General features: G+C 41.5%; 1 protein-coding gene across 4 annotated transcripts in view; it reads left to right on the top strand.

The window, feature by feature from the left end:
• Positions 1-25,058, top strand: part of APLP2 (amyloid beta precursor like protein 2) — a 42,056-nt gene that overhangs the window by 1,254 nt on the left and 15,744 nt on the right. For all 4 annotated transcript variants that reach the window (XM_065651896.1, XM_065651895.1, XM_065651894.1 and 1 more), the window contains exons 2-6: positions 19,162-19,335; positions 20,543-20,672; positions 22,499-22,611; positions 23,882-24,057; positions 24,197-24,417. In XM_065651896.1, coding sequence (XP_065507968.1) covers positions 19,162-19,335; positions 20,543-20,672; positions 22,499-22,611; positions 23,882-24,057; positions 24,197-24,417 — 814 coding nt within the window. The remainder of the gene's footprint in view (positions 1-19,161; positions 19,336-20,542; positions 20,673-22,498; positions 22,612-23,881; positions 24,058-24,196; positions 24,418-25,058) is intronic.

The raw sequence follows: 25,058 nt of genomic DNA, 5'->3' as shown, positions 1-25,058 counted from the left end.
TGAATGGCTTGATTTGACAGTTTATGGTAAAATTTGCCGAGCTTGGTTAAGCAGAACATCTACCTCAGTGTGACACAAGAATCTGAAGCCCTAAGCTTCAGTAATTACTAACTAGCAATAAGTGTGGTTCTTTAACATTTTTAACATACGTCTTGTGAAATTGGTTTAGTCAGTGACTTGTGTACTCGGCTGCTCTTGAGGAATAGCATTCTGCCTACTTCGTACCAGCCTTTCTGTTAAATTTCTATAAATCAATGGAACGTGGCGATAATTGGCTTTGGAAAAACTTGCGGGGAGGCTATCTTGCAGGAAAGAGAACTTAAGACTCGTAAGGCTGCGCAGAGGGTGTGTAGCTAAAGCGCAGATCAGGTTCCTCGTCATTGCCTTGGTGGTAGGGGACGGTCCTGGGTGGCTGGGTTAAACCTAATTAATCTCTTCCACCTGTTTGGAAACTCCTCCAGCTGTAGGTCACTTCCTCTGCCACATCCGAGACAAATTCGGCTGCTATGCATGTCCCTTCTGGAAGCTGCCGCTGCTTATGGACGCGTGTTACAAAATGCCAAGTTGGAAAATAAACCTATCTGTGATTTTATTCCGAAGCCTCGTGCGTATCGGATGGAGCAGATCGCAGGGTTGGCAAAGGGTTTGGCAGAGAGGGGACAGCAGCAGTGTCACCCCTCGGCAGCTCCTGAGAATGGGGGTGTCGACCTCTTGGAGAAGGATTGAAATGAACCTGTTTTTGCGCCCTCCTTTTGCAGAGGATGGTGATCGGTGCTAGTGTGGGGTTATGTCAGTGCACCGGGCTGTCCTCAGTGCCTCTCCGGTCTGTTCAGCCATTCCTGCTGACATCAAGTGTCAACTGTGACATTTTAATTCTGATTTTTTGCTGCATCCTCTCCCATTGTCTTGTCTGGGGGGGGACTGCAGCTCACGAGTCTTTCTTACCGCCAGGATAGTATCTTCATGCAGAGCTTGGAGGTGAAATGGTTACTTGTTTTTTTTAATACTGTGATTGTTACTGAATTATATCAAGTATTGCAATGGAAAAACATGCGAGAGTTTTTTTAATAATAAAGATGACGTTTGAAATTGTACTGGAGTTAAGGAAAATGCGTGGCAATGTCTGCAGTTATTAGTTTAGTAGGATTGGCACGGTCCCATTAGGTGGATTTTCTTTCGCTTGATTATCTTAGCTACCAGTCCCTGTCCCTAGAACACCCGATAATCTTCTTATCGACTACAATTTGTTTTTCTTGCCTGCACAGAGGAAGGGGAGTGGCAGATTTTTTCTCTCTTTAAATTATCGGTATGTAAACCTTTGAATAGGCGTTCCCAAGGGTTTGTGCTGGTGACAGTCAGTCTCCCTTTCAGATCATCATGTTGATGGCAGATAACCTTTCACAGGCTCTCCTCCAAATGAATTTGAATAGAAGAGCTTAGAGAAATCATTGATACCCAGCAATTAATGTTGTTTTCTTTCCATAGTAATATGTGTCCTAGGGTTGTGTCTGAATTCAGCGACTGCCGTGTTTTGGTTGTGAAGTCCCCGAGAACTTCAAATAGGGCACTGATGCCAACTGGAAAAAGAAAATAAATCTATTCTAATTTGATCTGTATTCCAATGATAAAGTACCTCTGCTGTGCCCTCGAGGCCTCTAAAGATGCAAAGTTTCTTTTTTATCACTTGACCTTTTTGTATAATCAAATCTGAGGCGATGCAGACTCGATATTGCTTTTTTTAATCACGTTTGGCTTTAGTGGTCATTTTCCAAAGCTATCTGGAATGCTTACGCCTGTTACCTGCCTGTTTCAAGTGACCAGGATTTGGGATGAGGGAAAAAACCCGGCAGTGTGTTTTACAGCAGAATCATGCATTTCATGTGATTATTTTTGTATTGTGTGCTTAAATTCTTACCGACAAAAAATATCAGTCTTGTGCCATTTCTGCAGACCTCAGGGACTTCTGATTGCCTGCTGCATTGAACAAAAGAACTCCACCTAGGGGAAATTTCCACTTTTGTGTTTAAACCCTGGGTAGAAACAGCTCAGTAAAATTCCAGTCCTGAGCCTCTGGTCTTCAGCTTATTTTCAGTTCTTGAAATTTCCCTTCCCAGTGAGTGTTGGGAAATACACTTTTGTACGAAAGCGATTATATGCGATGCCTCTTGTAAGCCTCAACAAAAGCTCCTCTGAAGCAGAAGCACGTATAAGGAAATAAAGCAAATCAGATGGACATCTGATATTGCAGAGAGGCTCTGGAATTTCTCCTGCTTTGTAGAATGCCATGTGAAGATAAGCTCTGCTCTTTGGAGAGCGCCTTCAGCTCTCCTTGTTCCACATGTGAAGTATTTATCACCTCTCTTAAATGTTATTTAGACATTAATATCTCTTCTAGGGATGAAATTATTTTTTTGTTAATATGTTTGTTGCATCGCCTGAGAGTGATTCAAAACCTGTTCTGTAGGTGGCTTTAGCTGGATATGAGCTTTATTAATATATGGTGCTCCTCCTTCAGCACCTTAGAGTGCAAGGAAGGATTAATGCACTGTGTTCTAAAGGCCAATTATGCATCTTTCTAGATAACTACCTGTGATTTTTTTTTTTTTTTTTCCCCCTGTGTCTTTTGGAAGTATATGGACTTGATCTTGTATACAGAAGTTATTTTGACTGCAGCATCTGCCTCTACAAATACGCTTAAACCATAACCTTGGTCTGCAGGTGAAAATACAAGAGAAATACGCAATCCCCAATTATCTCTCTCTTGTTAGAATAACAAAGGGTTTACTGCGGTCTTTTCTACACTTTGGCATTTCAGACTCTTCTCATTAACTACTTAGGTTTTCCGAGTTGACGTAATCCTTCAGATGATTGCACTCCTGCTACTTAGGTGTGGTAAAACTCGGTGTCATTGATTTTTAGTTCATGCGGTCAGCACCTCTGAAACATGTTAATTTAAGATGGTGCTCGCTTTTAATTGGAATGCTTCAAATACTTGCGATGGCCTAGAAACCCTTCTCGTAAGGCTTCTAATTCCAAAGGGTACTTGAACTTGCAAGATAAACCCTTTTTTCTCCAAAATGTTGTCTATACCTCTAATGGCCATGCTTTGCATTCTCTGCTAGCAGTGAGTTTGTCACGGGCAAATAACATATCCTATTGCAGGGTTTATCTTAAATGGAGTCCTTAGGGCACTTTGACTGTATCAGTTTTGTAATTCCCATTCCAGTATTTCCATATTCATCTTCCTATAGGTGCCAGTGAGTGTCAGGTTTGTGGGGAGAGGGAGAGGATATTGATTGACAACATTGTAACTCTTCTGTATAAATATTTGTTGTAAATATTTATTGTATGCTTACTAGTGTGGCTTATAAAGCAGTAAGAATGAAGATGTGAGTGGAGGAAATGGCAAGGTTTCTCTTCATCATGGTTTGACCAAAATGGCATGCTTATTTTTTTTTCCCCCTGGTTCTAGCCTAAAAGGCAGCTTTAGCATGTTACTGCTCTTATTTAAAGAGGGCTAGTTGGGTGCTATAGGGGCAAGAAAGAAATGAACCCTCGCTCCTATGAGACAGTGCACAAGGAGAAATAGTTTGACTGGGTAGTTTTACAGTCATTTCTTAATGTTAGATTTTTGCTGCTTCTAATTTTTGAATTCCTGTGGGAATATTCACCCCCATCTGCCTTCGCAGTTGTAGTTAAACATATTTCTGATTGCGCCTTCTCAAAGCTATACTACCTCATGCGAGAACATGGAAAATCCACGTACAAAAAAAGGCAAAATCAAATTCACCTTCCAGTATGGCTTTTAAATGGTCGATAAATTCTCATTCTTGCTCCACAGTCTGATTGGGCTGATGGTTAAAATGCAAAATTTCATCTTTACTTGTGTTTGTAAAAGTTTAAGTTCCAACTTGAGATGAATGATCAAAATACTGATGTTCTGCAAATGGTGTTAAACTAATCTTTCCAGCAGCAAAACATGGCTTTATGTAATCAGGTGTCCACCTGATCAGAAACGCATGCAGCTAAGCTGCTTACAGGGCTTCATTTTGAAGTATTACAGTGGGTGGTTTGTATATAGCTGGTAGAGAAAAGAGTGTGTTCACTAGTTTTGAGAGAGAGACCCATGTGTGTATTTAGTTATAAAATTGTAATGTTTTGTGCTGTCAGCAATGATCGTGTTCTTGTACAAAGTTATACATTGCAGACTTATTTTGGTTTATATCTTTAGCAGTGTGCTAGTGACTCCTAACTAGCGTGCAGAGTCAAATGTTACTGCTTTCTGTGTTATTCGATGTTTTATTTCACTTTGGAAAGTCAAATCACGTGTTGGTTCTCTTCATTTCCTAAGAGAGGGCACTGATGGATGAGGCATGGTCCAGAAAGTCTTGTATTTTCTGTTGCAGGCAGATTTGGTTCTGAATATGTATGTATTAGCAATGGTTTGGGGGAATTCTTAGCTCTCAAGCCTGAAACACTGGCTGCAGAGTTTAGTGTAATCTTTGCGGGTGCCTTTCTGGGGGATTCCTCTTTGTAACCTTGGAAAGTTTCACCAGTTATTTCAACTCCTGGGATTTCCTGCACAGGTCAGTACAGCAGGCTGCTGTGGGCAGACAAGCCCTTCGGTTCATGATGCGGGGCCTGAAGTTATTATTCTGTGCAGCGTGAGCTTCAGAGGAGTTTACAGAGGAGACAAAATCGATAGTTGTTTGGCTCGGATGGCTTTTCTGTGTTTTGAGGCTAACTGAAAATCATTATGAAATGATGACTTTGAGTTCAAGTTGTTCAGGTCGCCAAATATGAAGGGCTTAAAAATTGCCAGTATAATTTTTTTTCAAAAAAAAAAAAGCAAACCCAAAAGCCACAGAAGGTGGGAAGTGACTCTTGTGTGCTGGTAGTCTGGGTAAAGCTTTGTGTGCTGTAGCTCCGGGGTAAGGCACTGAGTCATGGGCTGCATTAGGGTTCACTTTGCATTGACAACGTGACTAATCCGTGGTATCATGCGAAGGTGCAGCGTGGATGGTAACTGTGCTTCAGCACTCGGATCCCAGGCTTTGGCTCAGTGACAGGGATGCATTTAGGTAATTTCATGCAGTAAGCTTCTCTCTAACAAAATTACGACAGTCAAAAGTGTGTTTTGATTCAGGTCAAGGACAGAGAGACAAACACGCAGGGATGGCTGGGCAGTGGTTCCTCACTGTAACAGGAGTTGATATTAGTGAAGTTTCCATTTAAGAGTAGCTAATTATCATCTCCTTACCAATACCTTCATGTTTAAAGAAAAGTAGTGTTTAACCTTGAAAGTTCCCTTCCTCATTTAGGTCTTTTCTTCCAAGGAGCATTTGCGGCTTTGGTTATATTTTCAAACATCTGACATGTTTCAAGGTGTTGGTCAGTGTTTGGGGTTTTTCAATTCTTGAAAAGAAGAGAGCATGATAACTCTTTGCTATAACAAGGACTTGCATTTCTTCACACAGGTGCTGTGCTGGGGTGCTTTAATCTGCCACCTCAAAGCACTAAAATAGTCATTGAGGAGACCTCAAAAATCCTCTTCTGATGATGTTGTTGCAAAGATGAAACAGAGGTTTGGGAAACTACTTGGTATTTTCCAGGAGTTGCCCTACGCTGACATCAGTACTGAGATGCTTAAATCAAAAGCCAAACATTTGCATTTTTAATCTTTGGGCTTTTCTTTAAAGGCTCTTATGTTATTTTTAGCTCCAGCTCCCTGCCAAAAGCTTTGTCCCTTTTGTTTTGGATTTTGGGTTGATGAATCCCACTAGTTATGATGTCATTGCGTAGTGTGAAGTGACAGCAACAAAAAGAAAAAATCTTGCCGATACCATCTGTTACAATAAACATTATGCACTCATGTTAGATTTCAAACGGATTTGGATTGCATATTGACAACAGAAGCTGGTCTCTGCTTAGATGTATGGTAACCTCCAGCATAAAGCTTTTAATCACCAAATTCCCTGTATGGTTTTGAACTTGCCATGACACATTGCCAGGTCTAAGTGTAGTAGTAGGGATTTTTATCAGTGTTTCGTTTTTTTTCCGTTCATATTGAGACTAATAACTTGCCAAAAATGGCCCTAGAGGAATCTGCATGAATTAGTATAATTCAGTAATACCGAACGTTGGTTGACTTCTTAGTCTGGTGGACTTACAATAATTGTGGCCTGAAATAGAGAGGGGCAGATTTGCTTTAATCTGCTAAGTATTCCTCTCAAAAGATTAAATGCAAAATGTTGATTCAAACCTGTGGTTTGAGTTCCCAATGAGTATATCGGCATTTGAATGTGAGTCTTTCTCTGCATAATTTATCAAAGCTCTTGCTGAAGAAATTGAATTTGATGTCTGCTTCGTTTTACACAGGAAGATCACATACGCGTTTAGAAACCCTAAAGAATAAAACAGTGTCGGGATCCAAGCTAAGCACGTTAGCCTCTGTAACGGTCTTGGCCAAAGATTAATTCTCTAGTGGAGGGTATGGCAGTGCTTGTGCATGTACTTAAATGTTGCCGCTCCTCAGGAAAAATCTCAAAACCGTTGAGGGTGCGTGTTTTTGTGGAAACCAGTTCCTACTGTTGAATGGAGCAGGATGCTCACAGCTCCCGTTTGGACTGTTGGAATAAGATTCTGTTGGAATAAATTAAGTGCCTCTAAGTAGTCCGAGCTGCAGTGTTTCAAATAACTGCTGTGTTTCCAGAGTCTTTCAGTAGAGCCTGGTAGCCTCAGCACTGAAAATGTCAAGCAGTGGAAAAGGTTTTTTACTTGGTAGCCAGTCAAAAAAAATGTTGAGCTTTTGTGGTTGTGACATATTGGTGTGTTAGAGCTGAGCCTTTAGACATGAAAGTCCACAGTGGTGTGGATTTACCTGGGCAAGAGCCAGACCCCGGAAGAGGCCACGTAAGTTCTCGATGGAGATCACGGAATGAAGTTTGGGTATCCCTGTGGATGTGTGAAGCTCACGCCTGGGACACAGCATCATTTCACAGCAGAAGAGGCTCCCTGGAGGCTTTAAAAACAGGGGAAAAAAGTGTTCCTGCCTCTGTTGCTCCAGATAAATGCTGTCTTGTTCAAATTGCGTCAATACTTGCTCTGCAACAAAGCTGGTCAGTATGTGGATATTCTGTTTAGGGCAACAGCCGCTTTCTCGGAAGCAATTTCCCAGTAACAAAGGCGGGAGATGAATAGCCTGCCAGAGTGCAGGCTTGATGCAATGGCATATTTTGCACTGCTGGATCCCTGCGCTGTCTGCAGCTGGCTTTGTGGTTGGAATCACAGCTTGGGATTTGCTCAGGTCCTTCACCTTCTGTCTACCTGTTTACGCTTTTGTTTTTGTTGCTCTAATCATTGTATGCATGTACAAGATGTATTTGAGCTTGTGAATAAGAATTTACACTAATTGCAAGAGCTGGAATCTGTTATCTATGTTTGAATCCATAGTACTGTGTTCTGTGCATAGTGTGTCATTTTAAATGTTTGCATCTTGCTTCAGGATGTCTTCATTTCTCAGCTTAAGAGACAAATAAACATTAACCAGCTGATGGTCTTGAAGTCCTTTTGCCTTATCTCTCTCCGCCAGGTCCTTTGCTCAGCAATGCAGCTCCAAGGAAGACTAAGGAGAAGAGCTGGATTCCTAATGTAGCAGGGCTGTTAAGATGGCAGGAAATCTTTCAAATTTGCTTAAATGTAAAATCTGCAATACAGACAAAAGGCATGTTGAAGTTGAGGCTCAAATTCCTAGGTTTGGATGGATTTGTTGCACTTGATTATATTGAGCAAGCTTTTGCAACTTGCTTCACATGGGAATTAGTGTGATGAGAAGAATACTTTTCAAAGTATAACTGTGTGGGAGGTTTTCCACAGGGCATCTATAGCATGATAATTCCCTCTTTCATTGCAGGGCACTGACTAGAATCCAGCATTGTAGTCCCTCTGTAATAGATGCTGATGTATTTCAAGAGCATTACTGTTCTGAAATGGCCGGTGTCATACTTATTAGTCGTGCATATGGAAACAGCTAAATTGGTTGCTCCAGAGAAGAAAATTATGAAGATGTCCATGAAACTTTGGGCTGCAAGCTCCTTTGGTACTGTAGAAGAGGTGAAGTGAGGAGCGCTGCTTTCTGAGACTCTACATGGCCTTTTGCTTCAGGCAGAAGCAAAGATTACTTGACTTCATTTGCCTGAATGTCCTTGGTTTCAATTTGGCTTTTCAGGTTTCCTGTCACTATCTTTAAAGATTTTTGCAACAAGTTAAATCGTTATTGCGCATTATGTAAGTGGCTGATAGCTTTACTCATACTGTTCTGTTACTTTATTTAATAGTCTGTGATTATTAAATTTATTTTGATCATATAAGTGAGGGCATAACAAACATTTAGCTACAGCTGGCAGCAAAGTCAAATGCCTAAGATGGGCTTAATGTGCGCAGCTGTTTGTAGCTAAACTTTCAGCAGCTATTCCCTGGTGTTGACTTTGACATGCATTGCCATTTACATATTTATTTCTTTATTAAGAGGATGCTGCTGACCTACCTGTAAGCTGTTTCTTGTGCCGTAACAGGGGGCTGGTAGATTTTTATTCTTTATAGGAACTAGCTTTAAATACTCAGATCAAGTAAAGCAGAGATTTTTTTTGTTTGAAATATATGCCGCGGAATAACTTCTGCACGTTGCAGTATCGCTTCAAATACATCTCTGAGCAGCATCCATCTGACTGGATCTACCTCACATCTAGGATGACGTTCTTCAGTGATGACGAAGACTAAAATAGTTCTGAAGCTGCAAAATACACCACATGCCATGTGAAGTACAAAATAAAGATACAGACTGCACGTACTGGAGCAGTACAATCTGTTGGAGTGCATCAGGATGTGAACATCTTTAACTCGAGCCAAATTTCAAATGCTCATATTGCAGAAAGATGAAACTGGGGCTGAGTTTGCAGTTGGAAACACTTGGCCTATTGGTGTCTGCACACACATTTTCTTGCTTCCCCCCCGCCCCGCCCCCCTTCCTGTGTATGTGAGAATGGATAGCTGATCAGCTTGGCTTCTGAGAGAAACTTAAAGTTGTGTGCTTAGCAGTATTTGTTAGAATACTTCCCGGAAAGGTGAGAACGAACTCTGGGAACAAACAGTGGCTGCAAAGCAGAGGACTCTGCTCATTATTCCTGCCTCTCTGGGCTAACATGCACATCCCTTTTATTGATAGGTATAACTACAAAAATATAGACAACCTGTGATGGAATTGTGTGACCGGGTAGTTAGTCCATTTGTCTTGGCTGTCCAGGCTTTGGAATTGCCATGCAGCCTTGACCCACGTGAATTCGTTTTGCACTGGTTGCCTAACCTGTTCTTCTTCTCAAACTGGTATTACAATCAGATACAAGAATTCTCAGTGTAATTTTCTCAGAGTCTCCAAATGTTCCTAGCCTCATAACACAAATTCAGTTAGAACTGGAATCACTGCTGTCTAGGCTAGCCAGGGATTGTGCAGGGAGAGGCAGCCTTCAAGATAATTAAGACTTAGTCTGCTAAGAAGCTTGTTTGGGCTCTTAATTTTTTTTTTTAATGTCCTTTTAATGACTGTGACAGTGAGAATTGTTTCTAGCTGTTTTGTCCTATTGCCTCATCAAGCTATAATTTCAATAGGGCTTTCTTGGGTGTTGATCTGTTATGATGTGAGACACCTGCATAGATTCCATAGGGCTAATCCACAACAGTGATTTGCCACATTCTGGTGAGGTTAATATTTACAGCTGAGGTATGTACACAGCTGTGTTTCTGAATTTAAAAAAAACACCTTAGGTGGGCCATGTCTGAAGTCAACTAGTGAAAAACAAAACCACCGCTCCCTGGGGTTGCAACTTAACACAACATTTCCATCCTTTGACTTTGAGAAAGTGCTATTGAAACTACTCAGCCTATGGCTAGGAAAATGGTGAGTGGCCTATTGCATCAATACACAAATCAATCTACTCTCCCATCGCTGCCCTACTGATGGGATTTACATGTTAAGTCAGTGTTTCCCTTGCTGCCCATATCTGCTTGTAGGGTCAAGGAAAGAGAAAATAGTTTGTAACCACTGACTATTTCTTTCTCTCCCAAATGTCTATGGCATTGGACAAGAGCATCTGAGCAGGCAAAAAAGCTTCTCCAAGAGAAAGTAAATGGTCCCCCTCTTATCCTGTCTAACGGCCTTTTCCAAACAGGAAAATAAAGAATCGGACAAGGGCTTTAAAAAAATAAAATAGTAATATCTGTAATACCTTTCAGAGACCTTGAAGAGGAATTTCTTCTGAGATGATGGAAGTTCTCTGTGTATCCTGTCCTTGCTCTTTAAGACAGAACTAAATTGACTAAAACTGCCTGCTCTTTTTCAAAGAGCAATTTCCTTCACTGTTGCAGAACAGACAGTTTTTGCTTCCCCATTTGTAATAAAACTTTCAGCTCATGATAGTTTTGTGATTCAAAAGACCTTACTGAAGTGTCACATTTCTTAAAACTCATCAAAGAACTGACCATCAGACACATGCAGCTGCAGGATTTAAATTCTTCCACCATTCTAATGTTCAGTTGCAGCTCCAATAAGTAGACAGAAAAGAAGAAAGTGCTGCTTTCTATCCACTACCTTGAAAATTTCTAGAAAATGCTTAAGGAAACCCCAGGGAAATAGGTATCAGTGTTACAGAGTTTGTTCTTCCCACGGAAACCAGGAAGAAATTGCAAACAAGTTGAAATCTCATTTGATCAAAGATAAAAACCAGTTCTCCTGTTTGATTTCCATGCAATGCTACACAATCAATAGACTGCAGAGCTGTAAAACTCAGCATATGAAAATCGGGTGTGTTTGTACAAGACACAAAGCCTGTGCAGTGCTAACCCGGCAATATTGGAGGTTCTAGGTTAGCTTCTCTTGGACTAGATTTAATTTCTGGATCAGCAAAATCACTACAGGGGATCTGACCCTAGCCAGCTGTAGTCTGTGCTATAAATTACTACTTAATTTTCTAATAGTATTAAGGAGTTATTCTAAGTAGAGATCTGTTGCTTCCCTTAAAGGAACTGTTTAATACATCCATTAGAGTTTCAGTGTGTTAGCCTGGCTATGATATGACACTGTGACTATAAACCCCAGCTGATAAATTAATGCTTCCAAAATAAAATGCCACTAAATTAGTCAGGATTGCTTTTAAAGAGTAAAAAATTGCAATCCATTAAGCCATTATTGAGGTCCTTTCTTCACTTTCTATGACCCTGTTGCTATCAAAACTTTAGGGGTACTTCAAAAGGCATTTTGTCATTTGACCTTTCTTGGGCCAGATCACTAAATCTTGGTGTTTGAGCTCTAGAGGATAGATAGAATTCCACCTTTTATCCTCTGCTTTGGAAGAAGGAAGGAAGTTGTGAGAGTTGAGCCTAAATTCTGCTAATAGTGCCTGGATCCTTCTGAGTGATGTTTGGCTGTTGGGTGACAAGCTTAAAAATTAAGGCTTTTGCCATCGTGCTGCACTTCAGCCTCTTTGCTCCAAGTTAATTCTTGTTGTTGGAACTTTTCCTAATGAGCAGCTAGCTGAAAACTAAACTTTCTTGGAGCACTGTTTGCATTGAAGTGTTCTATTTAACAAAAAATTATTTGCTGTAGCTGAATAAGCCTAAAATATCAGTATGGGAATCTAAACAGCAAAATACAAAGTGTTTCGGGTTTTTTTTTAAGCACTGATTTCTGCACCCCTGGAGCTAAGATATTCTTAAAAGATTTTGTTGTGTACGTGAGCAATGATACAAGGTGCTGCCTGAAAGATGCTCCTTAACAAGCCATAAGGAGTTCTCAGAATAAATAACAGGAGGAGGTGTGTGGGAAGGTGCGTGGGGAGGTGGTTTTGGTTTAAAATCCCAATTTGCATTATTTCCTAAATATATTTAATAAGAGCTAGATTTAAGTTCCTCATTCTTGGTAATATCTACTAACTGCTGACTGTTTTCATAGGCCTGTAATTTATAGAATTAACCCGTGCTTTTGACAGAACTGTAGAAGTTTTAAGTATAAACACACGCTCAGTTTGGACACTTACACCAGCAAGGCTGTTCCAATAATTATTTTGGTAAGGTGTTAATTTTGGTCTGGGTCAGCATACACTTGGCAAAGCTCAGGGCGCAGCAGCAAAGATGAAAGTACTTTAGCTGTGGGTTTCCTATTTTAAAGGATGGCCATTAGCATGGCTTGGAAAGCCAGGACTTTCAAACCTCATGGTTTCCTCTTCCAGATTGGAAGAGCTTCAGTGTGGTTAGAGCATTCCTCTTGAATTATTCCTGTGTGCTATAAGGAAGGCCGTGCGTAGCCTATTTGCAGGACTTCTAAGATACCAGATGAGTATTTTATCGTGTTCCAAAACAATTGCGGTCTGTGCACATAAATAGCCAATCTGTGATACGGAACAGCATGTATAAAGGGACGGATAGTTGATCTCACCAATGGTTGTAACCAAACCCAAACTGCATTCCCACTTGTTATCTTTATCTTGCATTTTTTCAGGTAGTTTCCACTTCAAATTCCAGATTCTCTGTTAAAATATGCCCTTCAATTTCCTGCTTGCTTTTTGGATGGTTGTGTGTTAGATAAAAACACAATCTGTGCAGTGTTTTGATCTCAAGCCCTGTGAGTGGTTAGGTGCATGGCTAGACTGAGTAACCACAGGTTCCTGCAGCGATCTCTCCTTCACAGGCTTTTTTGACAAGAGCTCTAAAATATTCACGCTGTTTTGGGGGAGGTTTTTTGGTTTTGTTCCCCCCTGGAATGCTAAATCACTTTGAATTATTAGTAAGGGTTTGGTTTTTGCCTGCCTGATGTTAATAGATGATTCTCTCGGCCTCTTTCTGCCCGTTTTGTGCACGACGAAAGCTGGTGGACAAGTGTGTGTGTATGTGGGTTGTGATGAGTTTTAGTCCAGAAGTTATTTTTGCTTCCAAAACAAATTGTTTTGAAGTGATGAAAGATTTCGTAAATGTACTTTCCTGTATATTATGGAATCTCGGTATCCTGGTAACCACAATGAATATATCCACTAACTCTTATGTAGTACTGCCCACCTCTTCTCTCACCCTTATATTTTTAGGGTGGCTTTTGCGGTGAACTGTTCCAGTCCCAGCCATTGTACACACAAGCTTTGGTTTTGAAAGCTTGAGGCCAATCAGTTAATCTTTTTTAGAGGACACTGTTCTGCGTACAGTAACATTTGTTCAGGGAATGTTCCAACTGATTTTTTCTGAACTTTGTCTCTCTGGGGATAGAAAAGAGGACGCCAAAGGCAACTGTGTTACACAAACAACTTCAGGAACCCAAGACTATGCTGAATTGTGGCTTCACTGAATCTGATCGCTGCTCCCTTAGACTAGTTAAGTACCAGCACTGCCTGCAGTGTTGCTTTCCCTATCTGAACGTGGCCGTTCCTGAGTCCTCATGTCTGACAGGCAGATTATCTGCCCAGTGACTCATGTAGACTTGTTTTATGGTGCATGATAAACTAGAGGAGGAGGGGGAAATAATCTGCTACCTCATTAGTACAAATTCCAGGGGTGAAAAGGCTGCCCGTGACTCACAGGTACTTGGAAATTTCCCCTTTTCTCTGTAGAAAGGCAGAGGAAAGTGCAAAAAGCAGGAAGGAATGCTTCAGGCTTCGGCAGCCTTTTGATCTTTGTAGTGCTCCGGTTGCTGTCGGCACATCTCAAAGTACATGGATTATTGTCGCTGAACTTGCGAGTGTTGGAGGCCGCATGTTCGCCATAAACAGCGGCGGTCTAAATATAAACTGCACCCGAGCGGGCTCTGCAGCTCCTGCATCGCTTTCCAGTTTTCTGCTGGTACAGAATCCTCTGCCACGAAAGTCGATAAAGGACGAGCAGATGAGAACTCCACCCCTTCCAGCAAGTTCAAGTAAGCCAAAGACTGCTTTACTGAGATTTCTGCCATTTGAATTCAAAAGCAAACACAGGCTGGTATTATCAGCTCACACCAGATCTGCCTGCAGACAATAATTCTTCCTGTCTTGGACCCCTGCCCATGTGCATTATTGTAATTATCAGCAATTTAAAAAAAAATAAAGCAATAAAGCTAGGATGAGCTGCTAGTCTGTAGATTTACTGCCTGCTGTGTCAGGCATTCATTAGCCTTCCTGGGTTCAAGCCACCTATCTGCTGAATAAAAGCAGGAAGAGAAGCTAAGGAAAACAAAGCATGAAACACAATTTGAAGCACAAATTGAAAGCTCTGCTCATGTTTACAAGTTATAAATCCAAAAACAAGGGAATTTTAAGTATTGTGTTCAGAAGTTCTTGTGCATAAAGTCCCTTTGCCAACTACCCTCGCTTTTTAATTGAAGTGTGATGGTTTCCTGAACACTAGCTTGCCATAAACCATTAATTCTCAGGTGAGATTCAAAGCAATGAATATCAGATTTAAGACCTAGGAAGGCTCAGCTCTACAGTTCCAGCCAACTGTTCTCCCAAAAGCTTCAGCTTAATGCTTCACCTCAGCAGTTGTAGGCTTTGTGATTGCAACATCTCTTCTTGATTTTTTATTATTTTTGTTTCGCCAAGGGCTGGCCTTTCCTTATGGAAGGAGAGATGCCCATGAACTTCAGCTCTGTTGACAGCAGTAATGTGGGGTGTGCATCTGGCCTTCGAAGCGGTCAAGTCCCTGCACAAATGTGCGTACCAATTTCTCAGCCAAGGGTGAAAAGTTAGAGTATTCACACATTTAAAAGTGACAGCCATCAAGGGTTATGCTCGCAGGAACGCTGAAAAGGTAGCAAGATTCATTTTTGTATCCAAGGAACTGTTAGAATTCCTCAGTGGTCTTGAAAGAGTTCAATTTATATCCTCCATATCTGTGGATATTACACTGACATAGGAAGAACTGCAGTGCTGACAACCCTGGATAGAATAGGAAGTGTATTTAAAAAAATAATCCAGAGAAGCTTTTTTTTTTGCTTTTTTTTTTTTTTTAATTTTTCTTTAATTAAGTAAAGGTGGGAAGCATAAATTATCTAGATAAGGATTGTGCTGAACAGCATGTTCTGAAGTCCCTCAGGTTGTAGATCACGTGCATTCTGATTTAATAAGCCACGTTACTTTCAAGGGGCTTTGCTTAATTAAAAACAAACAGCACAAGTAATCTTTCAAAGGACTGCCTGGCATTTTTTGTCAGTGTAGCAGCAAATAGTTGTGGAATACTTTTAACTCTTCTGAGCAGGAAATGTGATCCGACCTGCAGACGGTCCTCCAAAAGGCCGTGCGTTTTCTTTCAAGGCAGCGAATTCCCTCAGCAGCTATTAATCTGTGTTCTCTGACCACCGAGTCAATGCAATTCACAATCTGAGCTTTTTTCAGCAGTTTATAAATTCTAGAGGCTGGAGTTTAAGATTTAAAGCGACTTAATCTTGCGTGGTTTTGTCCAGCCAGGGCTGCTCATGTATTGCAGCAGAGGAAACCTGATGGAAAGCTGTTATTCCCAGCATCGAAGTAGAGGCACTCTAGAGAGCAGAAATGACTTAAATTCACAAAAAGATCCTCCCTAGCCTCTCTTTTGGTAGCTATTTCCAAGAAGAACAGGCATGACCCTTTTCAGAGCAGAGCCTGGGCTTCTGGATGGATAAAGCTCACGGATCAAACCCGCTGTCACAAGTTGAAGGGGCCTGTAGTAAATAAAAGACTGGATACTTGGGCAGAGACACTTCCATCAGAGAAGAAGAATATTTAGAGGTTTGAATTCCAGCGTTTCGGGACTGTAAATCAGGCGCTGTACGACAGGGTGAGGAATTTAACTGTCATTAACTGGCCAGAGATTTATGTGCAGTGGAATAAAATAGTTCTTTGGTCTTGGGGAGCAGACTGGATTTACAGAATTACACCAAAAGGCGGAGCCGAATTTGTCATGAAACATCTTGTAAATGCAAATGCCGGTGAGGAACATAATGGTTTATGTACCAGTCTTTTCCCAAATCACTTTCATCTTGCTCTCGTGTTATGGATATATATTAATAGGATAATAGCTACTAAGATAATGTTTGCTGAGGACATACACAACTGGATGAACTCTCTGCCATTACGTGTATGATGTCCCTCCCAAACTATTAGTCTGCTTATTTAAAAGATTGAATAGTTGCTCCCTGGCACTAAAAGAGGTGGCAGCTTCCATTTATGGCTGGGAAATTCCCAAAGAAAAATGTGCTGTCAGTTTGTTCATCGCTCTGCAATGTGGATTGGGTGAATTCTCTGAAGTACTGAAGAGCTTAACTAAGGACATGGCTTTAGCCCAAGCTTCGTGCTGGTTTACATGTTCCCCAACTTTTCCTTTTGCAAACCGATGCTTGCATAGACTGGCTAACCTCAGGCATCGTACGCCTGAGTGATCTGCTTTTATTTTGGGTACAGCGAAGGCAACTGGGGAACAACAGAAAATTACTGTCCCAAAATAGTCTTGTCAGTGACTTTCTTCACTCCTTAAGCTGTTTTAAAAGTGTCATCTCCAGCGTTACAGTTGAAATTTTGCTGTGCTGTATTCTCTTGTTACAGGTAGAATGAGATGATAATGCTAAATTAAATAAATGATGTGTTTAGCGGGTGGAGCCCATTACTCACAACTCTTTATCTTGCAGGCCACGGGGTTAAAGGTTCAACTCATGATATCAAAATTCATTAACTTACTCAACAGTGCAACTCAAGAAAAGATTTTTTTTTCCAGTTGATTAAAAGTGATGAAATCAAGCAAGTAATTAGTCTCGTTTGTTCAGCTGTGAATTGGGGCTTAGATGTTCTGGTAGCTACGGCAACAGCAGCGGGCTGATAACGCCAACTCTTGGAGCAATCGGGGAGGAGGAACGATACCTTTGCCACAGCGCCGAGGTGTCAGGCTGGAGAGACAGCAAAAATAAACAGGAGCTCGCAGCAGAATGTAAATAGGGGGTAGCGATGATTTCAGGAGGTTGGTATGTGTTTGAACAGGGGGTTTGCTCATGCAAGAGCTGTTCTGAATGGGTTTCTGATGGGTGTTTCTGCCTCGGCATGGAGCCTGCACCTCTCCTGCCTATGCAGTTACCTTATTTTGCTGCATACTTGTTAAGTTTGCTTTGAAGAAAACAGATTTCGAGCATAGGCGGTGCTAATTGTCTCCAAACCGTTCATAACACGTACATTTTATTATCTTTTGATGCACTGTATTACCAGGGTTAATGCTTTCTGCATACTTGATCTTGCGTTTCTTTTTGTTCTTTTCAGAGTTCAGCTCGAATCTTGGATGTGGTTGCAGTGTTGTTATAAAACACAATTGTGTCGGGGATTGTTTCCTTTAACATGTCAAGTCTTGTGCTCTCTGGAAAGTGATTGTTGATACCGAAGTGGTGTTTGTTTGGAGAGAGATAAAAGACCCTTGTACAAAGTTTGCATGTTTAGAGTGATGAAGAATCATTCCATGTTTGCATTTTTATTCTGAAACGATGCGGCAGGGAGGAAGGCAGTGCAAAAGCCAAGGTTGTGCTCAGTGGTATCAGTCAGCACTTGTTGGAAGCACATGTTTATTAAACGGTTTGATTTCTGAAATAATGAAGTTATTGCACCCTGTTACCCAGCCTCGGGGTGTTCATCAGGAGTCCTCCTATACCTTAAGTACACAACTATACCTCCTATACCTTAAGTACACAACTGTGTACTATGTGGGTAATTTTTCTGAAGTTAAAACATGAATTTATGCTTTTGCATCTCAGGTTGGTCTTATCCCCCAAGCACAAGCTGTGTGTTCAGCACTAAACAACCTTTGACTCGCCGAGTGTTGAAATGTCTTATCTCCAGGCGGTGATTTTGTGTGGGAACGGGGCGGAGGAGAAATGAGCTAATTCTAATGGAGTTAATTTTTTCCTAAAATCCAGCAACTAGGAGCTGCACACAGGGGTTGTCCAGTTGAATTCTTCTCTATACTCTCTTATTTGCTTTAAGCATACATGTATTGATATAATTTGATGGGGATCTGCAGGCAATAGGGAATGAACTGTAATATATGCATTTTTGAGTGCATGAGAAGTTAAATATGAAGCAGAACTGATGGCCTAGGGTAGTGCTGCCTGCCAGGAAAAAAGCAGCTTAGGGCTGCGGTGCCCTGAAGCCTCTGGTTCTAATCTGCCTTGTCTGAACTAGTTGAAATGGATTTCATTCCCCTAAACACCTTAAAGAGCTTTCAGTTTAGGAGTTTATCTGGTTTTTGCCTCATACCTTTTTTCTCTTCTTCTTTTACAACAGCTCATAGTTAATGTAGGAGTGTGTTCCTCTCCTGGCATCCACTCAGTCTTTTCAGAAAAACCCCAGCTCTGCAATTTAATTGAATCCCCTTTTTCTTCTTTTGGTCAGCCAGCAAGATTTCTAAAAGGGAACCTGACCTTGTTCTCATTGATTGGTCTGCAGTTTGACCCCAATGTGGGTCTGGGTTGTTGGGTTTTGTCTGTGGGGAGCGTACAGAATACGCATCGGAACCAGGCAGTACAAATAAATACCCATAGGAGTGCACAGAATGAGAGACAACAGGCTTTGAGGAGTCGATTGCAAAAGCTGTTGTTCTGATTCAGCAGAAGTTATCTTTATTTGTATGTTTGGGCAAGAAGTTTAGGTATTTCTATCCCAAATATTTGAAGATTTTGGGAGAAACGTGTGGCTTCGAACTCTGAGCAGGCTTTGTGCAGTTGGAAGTAGTTATTTTATTAGTAGTAGCACTAACCGCTTTGTGTGTAACCTCACAGAGGTGTTTGGCTGAAAGTTATTAGTATTAGTTATGTATCTTCAAATATCAGTTCAGTTTTTTTCAAATACCTATTTTAGCCTTTGTGGGTGCAACCTTTAAGTGTCAATTACTTGGTTTTGTGTTTGGTAAGTTGTGATCGCAATAATAAAAACAGAGTTTGGAAAAACAAACACTTCACTGAAAACTTGGTGTGGGCTCACCAACTTTAAGGAATATGGTTACAAAACAAATTCGCAAGACTCCGCCGATATCTGGATTCAGTGGGAGCTCTCTGAGAAGATGCCAGAAGGTTTCTGGTTCTTTGAGTCGTTCTGCTTTTGATCAGATAAAGTAATCAACGTGTTTTGGTTTGGTTTGTCTTCACAGGCGCTCGCAGCCAATGCTGGGACAGGCTTTGCAGTGGCAGAGCCTCAAATTGCTATGTTCTGTGGGAAGCTGAATATGCACGTGAATATCCAGACCGGGAAATGGGAACCCGACACTTCTGGGACCAAGAGCTGCTTTGGAAGAAAGGAAGAGATTCTGCAGTACTGCCAAGAGGTGAGTTTTCCTGTGCGATCTTGCATCTTCACTGCTGCTAAGGAATTGGATTCCAATTTAGTTGGTCCGTAGCAAATTAACCCTGCAGGAGACAAATTGGTGTTTGAGTAGCTCGGTGCCCTGGGTTGCCTTGCTGTGTTCCTGCCCAGGGAGGACACCGCAGTGAGATTTAGGAGCTACCTCTCATTTAGATCAGCTTACGCTGCCACAGAAGGTCCCTGATCTGTGAGTCAGAGACGTATCCGTGTTTGTCTTTGCAGGGGTTTCTCCAAGTGTTCTTCCTCTGAGCCAGTTAAGCAGCAGTTGCTCCGTGGCTGCGCAAAATGGAAACTGAAACCTATTCTGATTAGGATATGGCTGTGTTGTTATCAGTGAGGTGTTCAGATCAGCCAGAATATTATAAAGATATTTTCATCAAAATGTGGGCGGTATTTTTAGGCTCCTCATACTTCATTGTAAAAAGCATAATCTCCTTTCAATGTGCTCCAGATACATCGTAGCGTATTGTCCTTGATAAATCTCTTTAATTGCTCCTTTCAGGTGACAGACACCTAAAATACCACAAGGAATGTTGTTTTGGTTTGGTTTGGTTTTTTTTTTAATGGGAAGGTGATAGAGCACACCATGTCTGGACTGGAAAATCTTTAAAACTGTTTTACAAGGCTGATATAACTGGGGCCACATTTGGTTCGTGTAGCGGAAGCCTAAATATAAGTCAATGTCTGGACTCAAGAACTGAAGCAGGACGTAGGGATGATATTAATACATCATAAATGGAGCAGGCGTAAGGAAAGCTGAGGAGGTAGGTGCATATCAGCTTGACAAGTGACGAGAGAGTCTGAAGATGTTACTAACCCCTGTTTGTTGGTGGTTGCCCTCTTCCAGAGGGTTAAATGTTCCTCCTCCACTACCATGCAAAGCCAAACACCTCAGCTTGGTGCCAGTGAAGGCTCTTGCCCCTGACTTAGCTTCCTCCTGCCACAAAGAAGTGATGACACATTCCATTTCTCAGCCCTATGTGACAGTCAGCTGGGGGCTTTTTTATATCTTCAGCTGTTGTAAGCTTGATCCAGAGGAGAATGTGTGTCCATGTGCAAATTCAAACTTGTTTTTGATTGAGGGTCAGCCTCGCTACTCCTGCTTAGGAGCCACTTTGCACGTTCTTTGTTTTTTCCGGAGAGAAACCTTTCTCGGTCTTGTTAAACAGATGTATCCAGACCTTCAGATTACAAATGTTGTGGAAGCCAATCAACCTGTCAGCATCGACAGCTGGTGCAAGAGAGGGAAGAAACAGTGCAAGGACCACACTCATATCGTCGTGCCCTACAAGTGCCTGGGTGAGTGCCTGGTGTGATGTATTTGTACATTCTTGTGGGAGGAGCAAAAAATTCCCTCTTGGCTTCTTGCAGAGGCAACAACTGAGTTTATAAGGCTCTTCTCACATCAGATTGCCATTTCCACGTTCAGCTTCCACTTAAACATTTTTGTTTCCACAAGATGGAACTCTGCCTTTTTCGAACAGATCGACAGCTTGATGACAGCTGTGGTGGAATAATGGTGCCTGGCGTGAAAAAGAAATCCCCATTCTCTCTGCAACTGCCATAAAAACCTGAAGGCTATTGTATTTGAGTATCACAAAGACACTGGGACTTAATACTCTCATCCTATTTTTGTGAAGCTTTAATATTTTGTTGCCTTGGAGACTTAAATACTCAGTGTGTTCAGGCTTCCTGCTTTGGTCTTGGCAAGAGAAGTCTATTCCGTTTCAATGACTATATTTAAACTTTGCTGTTTCAAAGAGGTTCTGGTTCTTGCAGCTGTATCCCATGTCCCCACTTTGAACTGTGAAAGAGTATGAGATAAACTGTGATGGATTTTGTGGTGCTTTCCAGAGTCTATCCACCCACTTGGATCGGGCAACATGTTTAGCTTGTTTTACCTGTGGCTTTTGACCCGTGGGTTGTGCCTGATACCGTGCTGCACTGCGTGCGTTCTTAGTGTTAAGCTTAGTCTCAACTGGCTGAATCTCCTTCCAGTTATCCGCTGGAAAAGACTTGTTTTGGAAGAAGTCTTGTGCAATCCTGGAGAGTCTGATCACTGGGAACATTCAGTGGGAACCGGTTTTCATAATTTGTATCCATATCTCAGGTTAGCATGTGGTTTGATATAAGAGAACACGAGCAAATCTGCAGAACTGTGTGGGTTTTGTTCTCCCATATGCAATACCCTCCACTAGACGATCATAAAGCACTCTAAGAAATGAAATTTGGTGTGGATACATCCTGGGATAAAGAACTTAAAAAACATTTCTCCAGTTTTAACAAATGATTCCTAGAGCTGCCACTCATGTTGCTTTGAAACACTTGGACTGAAGATCTTTTCCTGGTCTTCTCAGAGTATCTAGATATCTCCTCATTTTAAAATTACTGGATGTGTGTATGAGAAAGAAAAAAATCTCAACTTTGAGAAAATTTCACATTTTGAATTCCACTGGCAGTGTTTGTTAGGATGCAGTGTATTTGCTAACTCTGGTTGTACTCTGGGTTTTGGGCTGTATAGTTTTTTATTTTTTCAGCCCTCTGTTTTTATTAGGACTGTCTGAGTCAGGGAATGTGCTGCAGTTGATCCTGAATTAAACCATCTGGAAAGAAAACAAAAACAAACAAGACTTGCTCGGATACCCAGATACTGAAAACACAGATAACACTGGTGGCACGTAAAAATTTCCAGCCTGTTACAGCACCAGACAGCGTGAGCGAGCTTTGGTATGATGCAGCTCATTCAGAAATTGGTGATGAAGTGGTTTGGAGACTTCCGTATGCAGATGCAGTCTTTTCAGAGATTTGCGTGAAATCTCTTCGGTGAATCCTGTGTGTTCCACGAACAACTATTTATTAACTTGCACAGTAAACCTGGCCTTCAGTTCAGCCTTCGGGTTCATACGATGGTTCAGTGATCAGCCCTTACTCCTGTTTTTTACCTTGGAAGCTCTGACGCTCTGTTTTCCTGTAAATTTGCAGAGATGGCTGCTGGTCTGACTTGTCCCTGTTAAGAATAAACCAAACCTTTAAGGCACTTGCAACAAAATGTTAGCTTTGTTTTCTGTTGGAAGTTGAACGTGTGCGATGGGACAAGTGAACTACGGTCGTGCCTTGTTTTTCAGTGGGTGAGTTTGTGAGCGATGTCCTGCTGGTTCCTGAGAAGTGCCGATTCTTCCACAAGGAGCGGATGGACGTGTGTGAAAGCCACCAGCACTGGCACACTGTGGCAAAAGAGGTAATTGAGCTGCCGTAGCTGGGATATTTATTCTGGATCCGTCTGCTTGTAGTATTGGAGCAGAACAGCATTTATCTCTGGGGTCTGTTATTCCTGTGTTGTAGTCTATGGACTGCGGCAGGGAGCAATGAAAAAAAAATATAACTATTCAAGTGACTTAAAACAATCTGTGTAGCTAGCTTATTCTTCACTCCTGAAAAGCTGTCATAAGTGGCTTGCTTAAGATCATACTCTAGGATGAAGCTAGGAATTGAAATCGGGTCTCTAGAATATTGCTTTAACCAGTGGCTCATCCTTCTTTCCAGGTAGAGAGCTACAAAGATCATAGAATGTTTCCTATTTTTCTTGCACATTTTGCATTAATGTACCTGCTGCTGCTGGGGATTTGGTTGGGAGTGCTTGCCTGGGGACAATCTGAGTTTCGCTGTGACTGATTAGTGGGGGTTTTACATAAGAGATGGATTATCTTCTCAGGATAAATCTAGCCCATGGGTTTTTGGGGGGTTTGTGTTGGTGCTTGTGTTTTTGGTTTTTGGTTTTGTTTTTTTTTTCCTAGCTGACTAGCAAAAATATTGCAAATTCTCTGCACACGTTTCAACTGGGGATAATAAAAATGAGATCACAACTAAATGTATGTTTTCCATTTTGTAGAAACAGCAACGCAGTGATTAGTTGTGATGGCGCTAGTAAAGATGAGGTTAAACTTTTTTTTTTTAACATCCTGGGAGCAAAAGCCTATCTAAATAAAGCTGTGCTAGAGCAATCACCTTTTAATTGAGGACAAACTTGCTAATGTCTAGCAAATTTAAAAATCACTTGTTCTCAACATAGTTGGAGAGCTTTTCCAGAAATATTTGGCTCATTTTACATCCGTGCTGTAACAAAGCAAAGTACAAAAGGGTTCCAATGCACATAATAAGGTCTTTCTTACTTCATTCTTTTCTTGGGCACCACAAAGCCATATATTTTCTTAGCTTAAGAGAAGTGTATGTACAGAATGTCTAATTGCAGTTTGCGTTTGGCTTTTTCTTGAATTATCTGATTGATTTTTCATCTACAGCATGTTAAAATAATCTTGACACAAAGCCCATTTGAGCAATTATTCACTTACTCCAATGCAAAGTGTAATAGATAAAGTTTAACGAAATGGCCAACCCAGAAGAGCAAACAGTAGCTCTGTTTCTTTTGAGTGCTCTCTCCCTTGAGTTGGCACAAAATGTCTAGAGCGAGAACGTGATGCTGATGTGACATTAATGTGCTTCTCCTTCAGGCCTGTCTGACGGAAGGGATGATCCTGCACAGTTACGGCATGCTGCTGCCCTGCGGAGTAGACCAGTTCCACGGAACCGAATATGTGTGTTGTCCTCAGACAAAGGTTGTGGATGAAGCTCTGTCCAAAGAGGAAGAAGATGAAGACGAGGATGAAGATTACAACCTTTATAAAAGGTAGGGCTCTCATTGGCATGGGTGTTAACAGTATTTGAAGTTGCCGTTGCCTGTTTAATGCAGCGACTCCCTTATGGTGAGGATTGAGAGGAGAATTCCTGTGCTTTTGAACCTCCCTGACTGAACTGTATCCCTTCAGTGAGTTCCCTACAGAGGCGGGTGTAGAAGACTTCACAGGAACAGCTGTGGAGGAAGATGAGGATGAAGAAGACGAAGGGGAAGAGGAGGAGGAGGATGTGGTGGAAGACCGTGACTACTATTACGATAGCTACAAAGTTGACGATTACAATGAAGAGACCACCACAGAGCCTACCAACGACAAGGCTGTTTCCGAAAAAGAAGTCAGCAGCGATATGAAATGTAAGACACACTTTAGCCTACGGGCTTCTTGCTACTGTGAGAGTATTTTTATTTGCTGTCAGTTCCGATGGGGTTTTGATCAAGTCAATAAATACCACTTGGAAGTTTTATTTGCCAGATAAGTTAGCAAACAGAGGAAAGCTGATGATGCTTATGTTTCAAGTGTCAAAATTAACTCTCTAGAGCACGGGCCATATGTTTCCAGATAAACAGCGTTTCTGCTGGCAGAAAGCCCAGTGTTTGGCACCTTGAACAGGCACCTCCACGCAGGTGCAGCCTTGAGTCAGAAAACAATATCTGCATAGGCTAATTCTGAAAAATCTTAGAGAGGCATTTGGGGTACACTCAGAATTTAACATCCTAGTTTGGCGTGATTTATCTTGGATTTGGTGTTTTATACTCATTTACAAAAAGGGAGCTAAAAGTGGTGGGCCGCACTCTGCAGAGGTGGCACAAAGCTGCCATCTGGTCATTTAAGGTTGAGGAAGATACTTGGTGCTGCCTTAATAGCCTTTGCATAAACCCTTCTCTTTCATGAAAGAAAATCAGCCAGCACAATTGGCCCTGTTTTATTATACGAGTAATATATACTTACTGCAGTAGTGATATACATTAGACTTGCGGTCGCTTTTGTTAAGCGG

The sequence above is a fragment of the Caloenas nicobarica genome, chromosome 26 (genome assembly GCF_036013445.1).
Source record: "Caloenas nicobarica isolate bCalNic1 chromosome 26, bCalNic1.hap1, whole genome shotgun sequence".
Lineage (NCBI taxonomy): Eukaryota > Metazoa > Chordata > Aves > Columbiformes > Columbidae > Caloenas > Caloenas nicobarica.
The sequence above is the reverse complement of the archived record's forward strand: the minus strand, read 5'-3'. Positions and strand labels throughout refer to the sequence as shown.